General features: G+C 32.5%; 3 protein-coding genes across 3 annotated transcripts; 2 read left to right on the top strand and 1 right to left on the bottom strand.

Annotated features, from left to right (window-relative positions):
* The first annotated feature begins 1,484 nt into the window (after positions 1-1,484).
* Positions 1,485-4,083, top strand: LOC101507226 (pentatricopeptide repeat-containing protein At4g20090). Its single transcript, XM_012718281.3, has 2 exons — positions 1,485-3,690; positions 4,005-4,083. The coding sequence occupies exon 1, from the start codon at positions 1,735-1,737 to the stop codon at positions 3,682-3,684; it is 1,950 nt and encodes a 649-aa protein (XP_012573735.1). The 5' UTR covers positions 1,485-1,734; the 3' UTR covers positions 3,685-3,690; positions 4,005-4,083.
* A 1,173-nt stretch (positions 4,084-5,256) lies between these two features.
* Positions 5,257-7,584, top strand: LOC101507636 (uncharacterized). The gene is made up of 3 exons (XM_004487843.4): positions 5,257-5,514; positions 6,176-6,382; positions 6,855-7,584. The coding sequence occupies exons 1-3, from the start codon at positions 5,257-5,259 to the stop codon at positions 7,128-7,130; spliced, it is 741 nt and encodes a 246-aa protein (XP_004487900.1). The 3' UTR covers positions 7,131-7,584.
* A 1,585-nt stretch (positions 7,585-9,169) lies between these two features.
* On the bottom strand, positions 9,170-14,335 carry LOC101506896 (uncharacterized). Its single transcript, XM_004487841.4, has 8 exons — positions 13,950-14,335; positions 13,590-13,739; positions 12,047-12,223; positions 11,683-11,774; positions 11,536-11,600; positions 11,183-11,285; positions 9,626-9,739; positions 9,170-9,540 (listed from the first exon to the last, which is right to left on the bottom strand). The coding sequence occupies exons 1-8, from the start codon at positions 14,086-14,088 to the stop codon at positions 9,409-9,411; spliced, it is 972 nt and encodes a 323-aa protein (XP_004487898.1). The 5' UTR covers positions 14,089-14,335; the 3' UTR covers positions 9,170-9,408.
* Between the last annotated feature and the right edge of the window lie 2,790 nt (positions 14,336-17,125).

Genomic DNA, 17,125 nt, shown 5'->3' with positions numbered 1-17,125 from the left:
TCTTCCGGAGAGCGACAAGAGCAACCTTCTATTGAGTTTGAAAAAAAATTCATACGATCGTTGACTTGAGAAACGATTTCCTACTGAATTAAAAAAAGTAGGACAATCGCGTAACAAAAATCTGATCCATAGACTTGATTACAACTATTTTAGTTCAAAAATATATTTAAATTTTTTCAAATAATTCACACACTTATAGAATAATTAAATAATTAATTTATTATTAAAATAATATTTAGATAATTTTTTTTTTGAAAAAGTCAAAGAAATTCATTCAATAAAACCTATTAGAAATACAAAAGGGTATTCCTAATCTAAATAAGCACAAATAATCAAATCCAACTACAAGAAAATTAATTATTGATGTAAAATTTATATTGTGTTGGGAAAAATTAGAAATAATCATCTCGCATAATATTTTCTCTCCAAAAAATTAAATAGGAGAAAAACACAATTTTATCGTAAAAAATTTCTCTCAAATCGATATTTGAAAGAGTAAAATATTGCCACATAAAATTTGTTTTATTTATTTATTTATTTATCATCTCTCGTAATAATAATTATTTTCTATTTTAAATTATTTATAATCGTTATTAGACTTGCTATTATTTTCATTTAATAAAATTATTTGAGACAAATTTGTGAGTGTTATGATGTAATTCATGATATCATTTAGTAGTGTGAATTTTGGTTGTTAAACATTGGGTGTGTTTGTTTCAAATTTTTTCAAATAAAAAATTATTTTATAAGGATAGAAGGATGTTTGTGTCAGATTTTTTTAAAATTATTTTGTTAAAAAAAATATTTTTTTTTTACTAAAAATGAAAACCTACAGATAGTATCTTATCGCATTTGACTCTTGCCATAGATGAGAGAAAAACTAAACACACACGAAAAAATAGATAACTTGATGAGATAAAATGATGTAGTTTTTTTTTCCCTTATTTTAAAAATCTCAACTTGTCATCTGTTAATTTTTTATTATCAATTTACATCAATTCATTACTGCATTTTTTCTCTTTCACGCAATTACTATTTTTTCTCGTTCCACAAAGTTGCTATATTTTTTTATTTCATACCACCTTTATCTAGGTTTTCATCCGGTACAATAATTTAGTTGTGTGTTTATTTATTGGTTTTTGACGGGTATTCAATTAGATTGATCAATATGTCTACGAAACAATATTTATTTATTGATGTTTGATGAATACTCAATTAAATTGATCAAATTTTAAAATGCCTTTATGAAATGATCATTATAATTTAAAAAAAATTACTTTTAAAAAATTATATAAAATTAAATTCTTTTTAATTATTTTTTTTAAAAAATAAATATTAAACAAAGAGATTAAAAAATTATTTTTAAAAAAATCTCTAAATTATTTAAAATAAAAATAATTTTTATTTAAGCTCAATCAATCACATCCATTATTAAATTTTAAAATATTAGTGTAAGGAGACTATTGTATAAAAAATCAAGGATTCACCAAAGGCTGAATAGACAAACTTCCTGTTGACATTGTCTCGGAGAATACCGTTCTGTACCATTTTCCAGCGTTCATCACTGTGCTTCTCAATACTCAGTGGCTTCTTCTTTTCCTCTTTATCAACCAACACCATACTTCTTTTCAAATACACAGTAAACTAAATTCCGCTCTTAACATTAAACTTCAAAGTTCAAACAGAAACTATTTCCTAAACTAAACCCCAACGTTGTTTCATTCATGCCATGCCATGCCAAACTCTTCAACATTATTTCCCACAAACTTTCTCAAACACTCACTTCAACAATATCATCATAAACCCCTCTCTCTCCTTCTCTCTCATTACTCTTCTTCCAATAATTTCCCACATACCCATCAACCCTCTTCACCACCACTTCCACCCCAAATCTTCAAATCACGTTCCCACGAATGGGGTTCTTACAAATTAGGAGATTTATCTTTCTATTCCCTCATCGAAAATTTCTCTGCTTCCTCTGATTTTGTCTCCTTAGAACACCTCCTTCATCAAATGAAGCGTGAAAATCGAGTCTTTATTGAAAAAAATTTCATTTTAATGTTCAAGGCTTATGGGAAAGCCCATTTACCTCATAAAGCTTTGGACTTGTTTCATAAAATGGAGGTTGAGTTTCATTGTAAGCAAACTGTGAAATCTTTTAATTCTGTTCTCAATGTTGTTATTCAAGAGGGTCTTTTTAATCTTGCTTTGGAGTTTTATTCTCATGTTATTCAATCCAAGGGTTTTAATATTCATCCTAATGAACTCACTTTTAATTTGGTGATTAAGGCTTTGTGTAGACTTGGTTTAGTTGATCAGGCTGTGGAGGTTTTTAGAGGGATTAGTGTTAGGAATTGTGTTCCTGATACTTATACTTACTCTACATTGATGCATGGTTTGTGTAATGTTGGTAGAATTGACGAGGCTGTTTCGTTGTTGGATGAGATGCAGATAGAAGGTACATTCCCTAACCCTGTTGCATTTAATGTTTTGATAAGTGCATTGTGTAAGAAAGGCGATTTGGTTCGTGCGTCCAAGCTTGTTGATAATATGTTTCTTAAGGGTTGTATTCCTAATGAAGTAACATATAATTCACTTGTTCATGGTTTGTGTCTTAAGGGTAAGTTGGATAAGGCGGTGAGTCTATTGAATCGAATGGTTTTGAATAAATGTAGGCCTAATGATGTTACTTTTGGAACACTCATTGATGGCTTTGTTAAGCATGGTAGAGCTTTGGATGGTGTTCGCGTGTTGGCCTCCTTGGAAGAGAGAGGTCATCGCGGGAACGAGTTTATTTACTCGTCTCTTATTAGTGGCTTGTTCAAGGAGGGAAAATGCGAGCATGGAAGGCGATTGTGGAACGAGATGGTTGAAAAAGGATGCGAACCAAATACTATAGTGTATAGTGCTCTTATAGACGGTCTTTGTCGGGAAGGGAAGCCGGATGAAGCATCAGAGTACCTATTAGAGATGGAGAATAAAGGCCACATTCCCAATTGTTTCACTTATAGCTCCTTGATGTGGGGTTATTTTGAAGCAGATGATTGTCATAAAGCTATTCTTGTTTGGAAAAAGATGACAGATAATAATTGTAATCATCATGAGGTTTGTTACAGCATACTTATTAATGGATTGTGCAAGAATGGGAAGTTTAAGGAGGCATTAATGGTGTGGAAGCAAATGTTGAGTAGAGGAATCAAACTAGATGTTGTGGCTTATAGTTCAATGATTCATGGATTTTGTAACGCTGAGTTAGAAGAACAAGGGATGAAACTTTTCCATCAGATGCTTTTTCAGGAGCCGAACATACAACCGGATGTGGTTACATACAACATACTCCTTAATGCATTTTGCACGAAGAATAGCATCTCCCGCGCTATCGATGTTCTAAATCTTATGTTGGATCAAGGTTGCGATCCTGATTTTATTACTTGCGATATTTTCTTAAAATCATTGAGAGACAATATGAATCCGCCTCAAGATGGAAGGGAGTTTCTAGATGAGCTTGTAGTCCGATTAATTAAGCGACAAAGAACAGTTGGAGCTTCCAATGTTATAGAAGTGATGCTTCCTAAATTTTTGCTGCCTAAAGCTTCTACTTGGGCCTTAGTTGTTCAACATCTCTGCAAACCTATGAAAGTTCGAAAAACCATCAATGAATGTTGGAGCAGGCTGTGTTGCTGACATCTTGTAAGATATGTTATTCAACTACGACTTCTTGAAGCTAGGAAACTTTGGATCTATGTAGCACTGACATTTCAAATTGAAGACGTGTCCAATGTCCAACACGTGCCAATATCTAACATAAACACGACACCGACACATGTGATTATATTTGATCATTTCTATTTCCTTCAATTATAATCAGTGTCCATATGGCAGTGTCAACATCGTGTTTGAGGGTTGTTGTGATGATGATAGAGATTGGAGAATATGCTAAATTTTTGAATAATTTCTACTTGCTTTTAATTTTTACACTTATTGTTAATAATTGTTAATTTCAGATTGAGTGTTGTTTTGATGATAGAGATTGGAGAATATGATACATTGTGGAATTATATCTGGATGCTTTTACTTTTCGTACTTATTGTTAGTAATTGGTAATCTCTATGTCAGTATTGTGCATGCATTGTTACTTTTTCATTTTAAGCTCATGAATCTTAAGCATTTAAATGTCCTGTTATAAAGGAAATGGTTTAGGTGATAATATTCTTTAAGTGGTTTGGCTCAATCATATTTTATTTTATGTAGAATGATTGTAACATGAGACTCATAATAGACAATGTGGTTTTGTAAATCTGTGTAAAAGTTTCTCTTCCTAATGCTGAGTTATGTATCAAATTAAGAAATTACAATCATGCTTAGGTGGCCAACCATAAAGGAAGTTCAGAACTGATATTTGTCTAACTATTCCTTGAAATGATCATGTAAGCAAACCAGTTAACTTCCTAAAAGCCTTGTTAATTACCTATTTCCTAAGTGTAACTTTTTACTATCATTTAAGTGTAAAGTTACGGATAAATGTAGATCACTACATGGAATATATTTAACCTGAAGATCACATTTATGTTGATACTTGACAACTGAACAATGAGGCAGTACAATATTTAAGTTATTGGATGTCCTGAAATATCGACACCTTCAAAAGGATTTCAATTCAAGACCATTTTAAGTTATATAATCCATCTCTTTTTTGTTTTCTGCTTGCATCTATCCATGATTTATCATATTTAGAATTGTACTAGCAAGACACTTTCTAACACGTTGTCCAAAACACTTTATTTTTGGGTGAAATCAATGTGGTTCCCACTAAATCTGGTGGGTCTTAGTCCTTATTTGGCGGGACCCATTCTCAGAGTGTTATGATACACGTGAGTTTCATCCTATAATAGTGTAGGATAGAAAAAAGCATGTTAGATTAGAGGGTGTGTTTCTCTCCTATTTAATATCAAACTGGTTTTATCTAGTAGATCACAGGTTTTAGTATTTATTTGAAAGTTTCTATTTTGTACTATAAGATAATTTAAACTACCAATTGAAAACTATTATTCCCTTGCCTTTCCATTTTTGTTAGAGCCAAACTATTTAGTAAGCCATATCATCATGTGAGCTCTTTGATAATTGAAATTTCTTTTTGACTGAACAAGCTGATTTTGGAATAACATATGCAGGCTTTTTTATTAATCAATTTTGAAGAAGTTCAATACTTTGCCGTGAACAACATAGCCAACTAAGGCCCCTCCAATTTGTGCTACCATGTCGATACTGCCTAAATTACGGTGTGTCACAGTTGATGTTACCGGCACCCTAATGGCTTACAAAGGGGAGCTTGGTGACTATTACTGCATGGCAGCCAAAGCTGCTGGCCGTCCATGCCCGGACTACAAACGTATGCATGAGGGCTTTAAGCTTGCATATAAGGACATGGCAAAGAATTATCCATGTTTTGGGTTTGCAGCCAAAATGCCAAACATTGTATGGTGGAAAACTTGTGTGCGAGATTCATATGTCAGGGTAAGATATTTTTCGAAGTCATTACAGTTGGAGTTTACATGTCAATATGCCTATGTTGCTTCCATGGTTTGAAATTTGGTTGCCATTGTGGTTACACTGCAAACCTTTATATTGTGGTAAAATGTGGACAAATGCTGCGACAATTGCGGGTGCCATGATGTTGGGGAGATCTCTAAAACTGTTATGTTGCAGCTTGTGTGCGAGATTCATATGTCAGGGTAAGATATTTTTCGAAGTCATTACAGTTGGAGTTTACATGTCAATATGCCTATGTTGCTTCCATGGTTTGAAATTTGGTTGCCATTGTGGTTACACTGCAAACCTTTATATTGTGGTAAAATATGGACAAATGCTGCGACAATTGCGGGTGCCATGATGTTGGGGAGATCTCTAAAACTGTTATGTTGCGGCCGCAATATACATTAACTGTAACATGGTTATATTTATTTACAATAGCTTATTGACAATATGCTGTTGTTTTTATTTACATTAACACCAAATTCTCTTAAACAACAAATGTTTAAGTTTAACCCTATTGATGCGTTCAGCTTTATTCTAAGCTATCTAAAGGAAACAATGAATTGAAGATTTATGATACCTGCAATCTCATATGTGAAAATTCTCTGAATTTGATCAAGGAGAAGTTTTGTTTTTCTGGCAGGCTGGATATGAATATGATGAGGAGACATTTGAAAAGATTTTCAGACGCATCTATGCATCCTTTGGTTCATCTGCTCCATATACGGTCTTTCCAGATTCCAAACCATTTATTAGATGGCTTCGTGGAAAGGGTCTCAAAGTTGGCATTGTGAGTAATGCTGAGTATCGATATCAGGATGTGATTCTTCCAGCTTTAGGTTTAAATGAGGTAATATTCCCACAATTTTCTTAAAGTTTGCTGTCAGAATTATAAATGTGTTTAAAAGAAAAATTGACATTTAGCATTGTTATAGAGTCCACTTAAATTGTTAACTACAAAATGGCACAGTATAACATACAGAAACATCCTCGAGGGCCAGCACAATTTTTGTATGCAAGAACACTTTTTGAGTTCTCGTGCAAGGCTGCTTTAGAATGTTAAAATAAAGTGTAGCATCGCTGTTTTGAAACACATCTGCTTAATGATTCAGGATCAATGAATTTCAATGAATCCAATGCTCCTATTAGATCACCCTTGAAGAAAATTATGTTGAACTTAAGTCTATTCAGAAGCCAAGTTTACTAATCACTTCAAGCATCTTTGCTCGTTTTCATTTTTGATATGGTCATAATAATTAAGTCCTATACACTCGTGTCCCTGCGATAAGAATGTTTGATTGTTAAAATATTTGATGATGCAGGGATCCGAGTGGGACTTTGGCGTGTTTTCTGGCCTCAAAGGCGTTGAGAAGCCAGACCCAAAAATTTACGAGATTGATCTTGAGAGGGATGGAAATATTGCACCCGAAGAAGTTTTACACATTGGTGATAGCATACGTAAAGACTATGAACCAGCTAAGAGCATAGGGATGCATGCACTATTGTTGGATAGATTTAAGACACCAGAAGCTGCGGAGTGGAGGAAATCCGGGGAAGTTGTTCTTCCCGGAGTGCACGCACATAAATACAAATGTTGATTCTCATACCTGCAATGGATTGGTTTTTCTTTTGAAATTCTGCTCTATTATCTATACGTAATACAAAGAAAAACCATCAGTGAATGTTGGAGCAGGTTGTGTTGCTGATATCTTGTAAGATATTTATTCAACTATGACTTCTTGAAGCTAAGGAACTCTGGATCTATGTAGCATTGGTATTTCAAATTGAAGACGTGTCTAGTGTCTAACACGTGTCAACGTCCGACATAAACACGACACTGACACATGTGATTATATTTAATTATTTTTATTTCCTTCACTTATAATCGGTGTCCATATGGCCGTGTCAACGTCGTGTTTGATTTTTGTGTATGTCTCAGTGTTTCATAGCTTTGGATACATGGATTTATTAATCCAGGTCCTCAAACATATGACCTCAAACTTTTAAAGATTACATGCAATGATATGTGTTGGATACAGAACTTTCATTCTAGTTGCCTGCTTGGAGATCTTGGCATGTCTGCCGAGTTAATGTTAAACTAGTGACAAATGAGAATACTACTACCACCTAGCCAAATGAAACTGTTTAAGCCTCTTTCGGTCATTGCAAGTCAGTAGAATCATTTTTTTTTTTGTCTAAAATATTAACGCTTTGCAACTTACAATGGAGAGAACATTCCTAAAAGGATTAATAAGTATTCAACTTCCAATCCACTTTGATCTGTAAGAGTGGATTTCAACAAGACTCAGTCAAAATCATTCGTTATATATTTATACTATCCGTAATTGTCCAGTAAACAGTTTCATAGAATATGCAAGGAAAAGGAAAAATGCAAAGGAAGTCAATGATGGTGAACTAGTGAACAGGATTGCTACTGCATGCTAACATACAGAAGTGCAAAGGAAAAAAATACAAAGATCATTTTTTGATTATATTTGATTCTAATTATTATTCTAGCTTAATATACAGATTAGGTGGGAAAATTGTGGGACTGATTGATGAAACAGATAACCAAGTGTCAGCAATTGTTGTTTATCCAGTTATTTCATGTACAAATTAAGTTTTTTAAATTCACTCTATTCCATTAGTATAGTGAGAAACACAATCTTTATTTGATACTGTATATCTAAACTTTATTTTTGTTAGAATATTGTATAGCCTTCCGCTTTTTGCATACTCTAACTAATGAGATCAAGTTTTTCATTGTTGAATCATGCTTGTTATCTTGTGTGAGAGAATGGAATAAACTGACAAAACTAACTAATCTGCAGCTTGTCCCTGTTAAAGCTTTATACTCATATTTTTGTACTTACTATGTATCAGCGACACTTTAGATCGAAGGGTATCCAATGTCCAACATGAGTTGGTATCCGACACTAACGCAACACTAATACATAGAGTTTTCTTAATTTATTTTGGTAAATTGGTATCTACTATATGTGTCAATGCTCTGTGGGGTTATTTTTCTTATAACTTCTTTCTCTTTTGCACAGTGGGTGGAATACTCTATCAAAACATTGCCTTTTGGTGTTTAACTTCATTGGACATATAGTAAAAAAGAAAACCTTCATTGGACCATGATTGTGGCATTATTGATGTTAACATCTTGTTTACACTCCAAGTAATGCTGTCCACATTTATATCAGCACTCTAAGTAGGTTTATATAGGATTTTAGGTGTGTAACACAAAACAAGTAGTGCATTGTATAACTCACTCAAATTAAAAACTAAGCTCACAGTATCCAATGGTCAAGATAGAAATAATTGTGTAACCGTTGCTACTCACTTTCTACTGTGGTTTGGACTGGCCAAACTGTGTCCACAAAAAACAACGAAGAAGCATTTTGTTTGATAGAGAATGAAGTAGATGGAGAAAGCTTAAGCTTCAAGTGATTAAGTAGTGGTGTCCATTAAATCGTAAAAGATTGAAATTATAATTATTTTACAAATAGATTTTACCCTGTAAAGGTAGTTTGTCCAACAAATATCTTTTGAAATTTTAAGAATTTAGATTTATTTTATCTCTACACACATTTTCTGTTTATAAGAACATATGAACAAAATGAAAATTGAAAAATGAAAACAAACGAAAGGTCTTTTTATTTTTTGCACAATCCATATTGTCATGTGATTATTTGGATAGAAGAGATGCATAACAAGTTACAACAACTCAAAGCAAAGTTCAGCAACCATGTAATACTCTTAATTTCATCATAACATCGATACTAACTAATGTTTGATAAAGTCTATGTCATTGTAGCCTTTTTACTTTCTGGTAAAGGATTGATGCACATATTTTACACACATAATTCAAGGTCAAGCAGCTGCTTCTGCTGCAGAAGATAACTTTTTGGTAACATAAACTGGATCTCCAACTTTAAGGACTTTTCCATCCCCTTTAGCAGAAGAATCCCTCCAATTCCAGACTATATTCTGACCAAAGTAGACCTGCCGAAAAATTTCACAGTATGTCACTTAACATCAATGAACCAAAGGAACATTCATTGAAATTTTTGATCACTAAATGTCTCACCTTGTTTTTGTTTTTATCATTTGGTCTTATGACTTTGCCAGACCTAATTTTCATGAGAGTTTCAGTTGGTTCAGATCCATCTGGTATTGCTGTCTCTTGGTTTATTGTTGGTACCTGATCATAATAAGTTTCATCAATAATGAAGTTGGATGCATAACCAGGGGTGTTCATAGTTTGGATTTGTTAGTTTCCAAACAATATCCATATATAACCAATAAAATAGGATTGGATTTTGAAACCGTTTCCAACAACCGGTTTCAAACCCACATTTACCCTTGGCTAAGTGAATCCCTACTTGTTTGGTTATTCTTCTATATGTATTGATGGCAGGCTGGTAGTGAAAGCACAAATTCTGACATAGCTAACGTCCAAAATATAGGACTCTGGGACACCATATATACACACACAAATAATCCTAAGATAAGAAGAATCATGTATTTTATAACTAGTTAATACTATGATAATGAGTCTCACAAAAAAGCATCATTTTTCTATTTGTTTCAAAAAGTAAAAGATCTAACCTAAGGTTAAGAGTGTCTAACATATAGTAGGTGTCGGCTCAATCTCTTAGGGCGTGCCCCATACGTGCCTAACAGGTGTCTGAGCCAAAAAAAAAAAAAAAACTTTTTAATTAGACACCGTTAAATATTGTTTGAAACCTGTCCTAGGCGTGTTTGAGAAGTGTCTGTTTTTGAAATGTGTCCAACACAATGATGGGGAGGGGTTCGTGCTTCATAGGGTGAAATCAACTTCCATAAAACTAATAACTGTTTAGAAAAATAATACTGAAAATAGAGGAATGCAAAAGTCACGTAGCTGTTGAAACAGGTCAATTGTATATATATATATTAAAAAGGGCAAGCTGCATAGACATAAAAAAGGGAATGAGAGCTTATGTATTGAAAGGTTACATATTATGAATACAAAAAATACTCATTGACTCTTCCGCTTTTCTATTTTATAAATAGGTCATTTGCAGCTCATATGCTAACTCTATAATTTTATTATTTAAAAAAACCCTAGGAAAATCTTTTTTCTTTTTTTCTGCTATTGCCCCTACATCTGCTAGTCGAAATTGGAATACCGGTTGCTATTTCCTAATAGCAAAACTAGGACGGCAGCACAGTTTTCACAGCAAATTCATCAAAATCCATTATGCTATAGTGCCACTATTTCTGCTATTTAAGAACACTGAGGTAAACTAGACAATTTGGAGAGACTCTCATTGTCATTCACTATTATTTGGAAAGGTTAGAATGGCACAACTAAGCATGGGTGGTGAGAGAGAAACCCATAGCAGAGTAAATACAAAAAGGGTTTGAAAGGACCATTGAGAATAACAGACCTCACAATTACCAATGTGAGTCACGAAGGCAGGAAAAAAAAAATGTTTGCATTACTCAAACAATGAAAATCCACCGACGCTACTAGAGAGTAGGTTGGTCTAAGGACTCTGTGTTAGAAACTAACTTTGTTAGCTTAAGTTATAATATTCATGTTCCTATGGACCATATTGGCTATACGATACATAGGAAATTATAAAGTAGAACTCTTCACCTTACAACGGGAACACAGCTTGACACCCTGAAATGAAAACCTGCTTATCTTGATATCTCTCCATATGTCTTCAGAAAATGGTTCACAACCTTCAACAAGGATACTGCACACCAAATCTCAATTATGCGATCAAATAATTCATATTCACTCTATAATAAAATATAAGTAAAAAATGATTTTAAAAAGTCAATGTATTTGGTCTAAATTTTTAACCAAATATATCCACTTTTAAAATAGTTTTTGCTTCTTATATTTCTTTCCGGAGGGAGTACTGATCAATTCAGTACAATCAATCAATACTATGAAATAATATAATTGCAGCAACAGACAAGAAGACATGGAAAAATCAATACTTGGGTCTGAAACGATTCATAGGTATCGGTTCCTCTAGAAGCTTGTTTACTGCATCCAACGATTCCTGAAAGCAATAAATGACAAATAAAAAGTGAAGACTTGTACAATAAATTTAAACTTCATTTCCCAACTGTTAAAGAACTGACTTGAGATATGAGTAAGAACGGATAACCATCAGTGAACAAGGTCTGGTGCTGTTCCTCAACATAATCAGGGTCTACTTTTCTAACTTCTGAAGCTGCATTTGGAAACATTACTCGAGAGTTATAGTGGTTATTTATATCATGCTCGATTTGACCGGTGTGGTTCATGGAACCATGGTGCATTACATGCATAAGTCAAATTGAATTTGGTTCACATTATATTGCACCCAAGTTATTCAAAGTAATATTCATGCAATCTCAAAACAGTTATAGTCCTTTACCAATCATTAACACAGTAACACATCCTTCTAAACATTGTTATCCTCATTATCTTATTCTTTAAGGTTTCATAATTTTGAAGACCTACCAGTATTGAAGCGGACCAGTTTACTAAGACTTCCTAAATAATCAGAGAACCACTGCGATGCTTCGGCTCCCTCATCCCAGGCAGATCCATTCCATTCCCATACTGTTATATCATCTGCTACTTCATACTGTTTGTTCAAATAAACTTTAAGAGGTTCCATCCCAGGTGCTTTCACCACTGTAAAAAACCAAAGGAAGAAAAAAATACAATCATGAAGAATATGCAAATCAGAAGTACATCAGCTACAATTTTTGTCTCAAAATTAAGAAAAAAAGCATCTGTCAAATTAAGAATGAAATTCGAACACCATATGCGAAGCTAAACGCAGTAACTTAAATAAAATCATATCCAAACTACATAAGATATCAAATAGGAGGGAAAAAGTGATCAAACAAAGATATGAATATTAATAAATATGTAATTACATAAGACAACTCTAATGTCCCTTGTATTACATACATTTCCTAATGGCTTCCATAACCAAAGGGTTCACACTAAATTCAAACATCAATCAGAGGAGATACTTTTGAAGTCAACCTTGTTTGATTGAATGTGCATTTTGACAAACTTCTTAGTTAAATATATTCAATAAGCACTTATCACATTAGAGTTTATGACAATAAGCACTTCAACATAAGTTGATTTTCATAATTTTATCTTAAAAGCTTATAGAAATAAGCTCAGAAGAAGTTATAGAAAGGTTATAAGCTATTCATAAACTCAATGAAACACTTGCTTAAATGCTTACGCCATAAGATCCATCTATCTTACCACTTAATGTGACTGTATTGTGCACACCTAGTTCAGAAACATTAGACCACTTAGTCTTGCCTGGTAAGGCTGCTACATTTTAGTATAAAGTGTTGTCAAGGTGCGGCTATAACAGCGCTATAGTGGAATTTGAACAAACCGTTATCCGTTATTCTCTGTGATCTGCGATTAACAACATTGGGTTGTTCATGAGACGTGGGTGAGTCACTCATTTTGTTTTGTACCAATTATGATTTTAATGAATCTTTATGAATGTTAGTTTATGCAAGCATCCGATGCATTTGGCACTAGTTCACATCACATCTCTAAAGATATCAATTATTCTTTTTCATAGCTTCTCTTGGATGTTGTTCAAAAAGAGTTAATATTTTCCACATTTGTGATATGCAGAGAGACCAGTTCACCAGACAGACCCAGTGCCCCACTACCCTGAAAAGGATATACCTTAACCTCTATCCAGCTGTAAAATATGTCTCTTATCACAATACAATTTTTTCCTCTTTAAAATAACTAGAACTAGAAGGCTTAAATACATTTTTCATCCCCGCATTATTTTCTCTTTCTTGTGTTAGTCTTCTTCTTAATACTTATACCACAAGGGGATTAATAACGCCATGTGAGCAATGAGAGCCAATGTGGGAGTATAATTTGCATGCAACTACAGAGACTAAGTTCAGAATGGAGGGAGTACTAAACACTCAGACCACAACAATTTGGTTACCAAAAACATATTAAGTTAAATGAAAAATATAAGAAAAAAGCAATAATATACCCATAAAGGAATCAGTGGTAGGTTCCCAGTGTTGATGGAAAGCTTCAAGTGGGAGTTGAATCTCAACCAAAGCAAGCTTTGGTTCAACTCTTTGAGTATATGCTCTCCCTTTCGAATTCACCACCACCCATTGTCGATCCCATCGAAGTCCTATACATCAAGTTAACATATTCAATAAAAAAATCCTAATTATCTCTGAGGTTTCAGTTCAGTGAAAAGAGTTTGCCATTGTAATCTTAATTAATTGAGGAATTTTAAATCCCAAATAGAACAACATTACAATTTTACCGTTATTAATAATAATTTTTCATTTCAAAAATAAAAAATAAAAAAGTTAAGAAGAAGGAATATGTATGATACCAGAAGGAGTGAGAGGAGCATGAGAAAGAGAAATTCCACGGCATGACTTAATTGGGTATATAAAAATGCCTGAAATTTGAGCTTCAGGTGTAGCTGATTCTGATTCTGATGCAAAAGTTGATGCTCCAGCACCCATCATTTTTACGTTAATGCAAAAGCAAAATGAATGAACTAGTGGAAAATCAACGGAAAGTTTTAACGAGGAGCCACGTCATACTACAACTAGACGCAAGGGAACGCGTCACACATTTCAACAATTACGTGTTTTAAAAATCAAAGCAGACCTACCACTCTTGCAGATTTTGGGAGTTACGTGTTTGTTTCAAGTTTACAAATCATATTCATAGAGATATATGGATAAAGTTATTGCAAATATTAACCAAATTCACAGATTTCCCATTCTTGTATAGTATTATTGCTACTTGCTAGGAATAAAGTTTTGTTTAATTCTGTTGTTTATATAAAGTTAATTGTTTCAACTAATTATAAAAGGAGAAATGTCATGTCAGTAGTTCTAATGATAGTGGTTTACTATAACAATTGTATAGATATTATATGAAAGTAGAATAATATTGAGTTTTCGGAAAATGATGTGAATAGGTTAGTAGTAAGAATTTGATATTATAATCTCATTTTTTTTTTGTTGATAAAGAAGATAATACTATCGAAAAATTGAATATAATTTTACAGTTTTAAGACTCGTTATTTAAAGTTTTTCTTAAAAATTATTTTTCTTTAAAGTATAACATTTTGAAAAAAGAATTTAAAAAAATAAACTTCAAAGAGAAATTAATTTTAGAAGATTATCATAAAAACATCATTGTATGTATTTTATCTAATTGTTATAATTTTTTTTGGATAACAAAATTTTAAAAAATACTTTAGATGAGAAATTATTTTGAGTAGCTTCTCATAAAATTAATTTTAAGAGATACTATTTTGTAAAAAAAATATTATTTTTATTATATTTTAATAAGTTAACGAACATCAAATTTATATTTTAAATTTATCAAAAATAAATTTGAAATAACTTCTACTATTTTTAAATAGATTCTTACAAAAAAAATTTTAAAAATATAAATTAAATTTTTTTTTTTTAATTTATAATAGACGAACCCTTAATCTCAAAAGTATAATTGAAAAATTAAATAAAGAAACATGTATACTTCAAAATTGTTCAAAGTTCATCATATAATTTTTATAGGCAAATTTTTCCTTGTATATATTGTTGGAATCAAATTGATTCTCCATGTTTTGATGTTAATAAAAGTATTTTATGAGAACGATAAATTTGGATTAATGGCTTCAATAAGTATGCAAAAATTGGAAGAAGAAAATCAGAGGATGAGATCAAAGGAACACAAATTATACACGTCTGCCTCTAAAAGTAATGTGTCTTTGGAGGTTACGAAGATTGCCTCAGATGTGTGGGTCTGAAGTCTAGGTCTGATGCTTGGGTCTGAAGAATGGTTCTGAAACTGAGTCTGAAGACTGAATTTGAAGCATGCTTCTGAAGTCCTTGCATGTCTCTGATATGCACAAACTCAACATGCATCTAAAGAGTTTATATCAAGGTATAATTAACTCTAAAGAGATTGTTCAAATCATAAATTCAAAGCTCACAATCCGCTTATCAAAATGGTGCAACACACTCCAAGAGGAATAGAGTAGCTACCAAATTAGTGGTGAACCAGGATAAATTCTTGTGTCACTTTAATTCTGCAATTCTTGTTTTACTTTTGCCTTTGATCACTTAGCCCAATTGCTACTATATTTATTATAAATAAGTCACCAACCCCGAACCAATTTTAAATAAATTAGAAAAAAGAATCCAACTTAGTCAAACACAATTCAACTCCATTCTAGTGTTTGCACCTTCAATTGGCATCAAAAGACTGGTTTCAAAAATTAGCACTTTACAATGTTTGAAAAAATAATTTGAACTCAGAAGATGAGGAGTTGACTTTCATATCTAGAAAAATTCAGAAGATGTGGCACAACAGAAAGAAACAATTTCCTCAAATATATTCCAGGAAGTCCAGTAGAGGAAATAATGAAAAATCTAACAAGAAAAACATCAAATGTTATGGATGCAATGAACTTGGACATGTCAAGTCTGAATGTTCAAATCTGGAAAAAGGGAAACATCAGAGGAAATATTTCAGACCCAAGAAGAAGGTTTTGATGGCTACATGGGATGATTCTAATGAATCCTCTTATGATGAAGAGCAAATAGATTTGACTCTAATGGCTCATACCAACTCTGCCTCTGGATCCAACACAATCACTAATTCTGACTCTGGAAGTGAATTAGTTGATGAAAAAATTGAGGTATTTTTTTGACTTAACACGATCTGATTTAATTAATTTCATAAATGATTTCTTAAATAAAAACCACAAGTTGTCTCTAAAATTGAGAGCACTTAGGAAAGCAAATGCAAACTTAACTAAGGAAATCAATGCCTTAAAAATTGAAAGTGATGAGGTTAAATATGAAAATAAAACCTTGAAAGATACTCTTGTTTCAAAACCTTTAGAAAATGTCATATGTAATTATGATAAATATGAAGAAACATTCCAAGACTTTCTAGCTAACATTATGGAAAAAAAACAAGTACGCTTTTATGATTCATGGAGTTAGTAGAAATGGTAAAAGAGGTATAGGATTTGAAGAAACAGTAGCTGAACGTAAAATTATTCTCTCTGATATTTTGTGTATTGTTTTCTCTAATAAATATCACTTTAAATTATCTTGTCTCGTGTTAAATACAAGGAAAGACAAAAAACCTTTCAAGACTAATAAATCATGACCTAACCAAATTTAGGTACTTAAGAACAAAATTATCTATGTTGTAGCCTCAACGACCAAGTTAAAACACCAATCATGATACCTAGAAAGTGGATGCTCGTGATATATGATGGGAGAAAAATCTATGTTCTAAGACCTAACATTGATCAAATGAGGCACAATAATTTTTGGAGGAAAATAGAAACGCCAGATCAAGGGGCAAGGCACAATTGGTAATGCATATCTCTTTCTATTAAAGATGTTTGGTTTGTTAAAGGTCTTAAATATAATTTATTAAGTATTAGTCAATTAAGTGATAATAATTATATGAGAACAATAAAAACACAGTTTTGTCATCATAAAAAATAGGGAGATTGTTAGAACGAAG

The sequence above is a fragment of the Cicer arietinum genome, chromosome 1 (assembly GCF_000331145.2).
Source record: "Cicer arietinum cultivar CDC Frontier isolate Library 1 chromosome 1, Cicar.CDCFrontier_v2.0, whole genome shotgun sequence".
In the NCBI taxonomy this organism is placed as follows: Eukaryota; Viridiplantae; Streptophyta; class Magnoliopsida; order Fabales; family Fabaceae; genus Cicer; species Cicer arietinum.
Note: the sequence above shows the minus strand (reverse complement) of the source record. Positions and strands in the feature narration are given on the sequence as shown.

What these genes read in the sequence shown, in the direction of transcription:
- LOC101507636 (XM_004487843.4), top strand. Translation starts at nt 5,257, where the DNA reads ATGTCGATACTGCCTAAATTACGGTGTGTCACAGTTGATGTTACCGGC. An exon ending in TGCGAGATTCATATGTCAGG is followed by an intron (nt 5,515 to 6,175) that starts GTAAGATATTTT and finishes TTTTTCTGGCAG; the next exon opens with GCTGGATATGAATATGATGA. An exon ending in CAGCTTTAGGTTTAAATGAG is followed by an intron (nt 6,383 to 6,854) that starts GTAATATTCCCA and finishes TTGATGATGCAG; the next exon opens with GGATCCGAGTGGGACTTTGG.
- LOC101507226 (XM_012718281.3), top strand. Translation starts at nt 1,735, where the DNA reads ATGCCAAACTCTTCAACATTATTTCCCACAAACTTTCTCAAACACTCA.
- LOC101506896 (XM_004487841.4), bottom strand. Translation starts at nt 14,088, where the DNA reads ATGATGGGTGCTGGAGCATCAACTTTTGCATCAGAATCAGAATCAGCT. An exon ending in CGTTCTTACTCATATCTCAA is followed by an intron (nt 11,601 to 11,682) that starts GTCAGTTCTTTA and finishes TATTGCTTTCAG; the next exon opens with GAATCGTTGGATGCAGTAAA. An exon ending in ATGATAAAAACAAAAACAAG is followed by an intron (nt 9,541 to 9,625) that starts GTGAGACATTTA and finishes ATTTTTCGGCAG; the next exon opens with GTCTACTTTGGTCAGAATAT.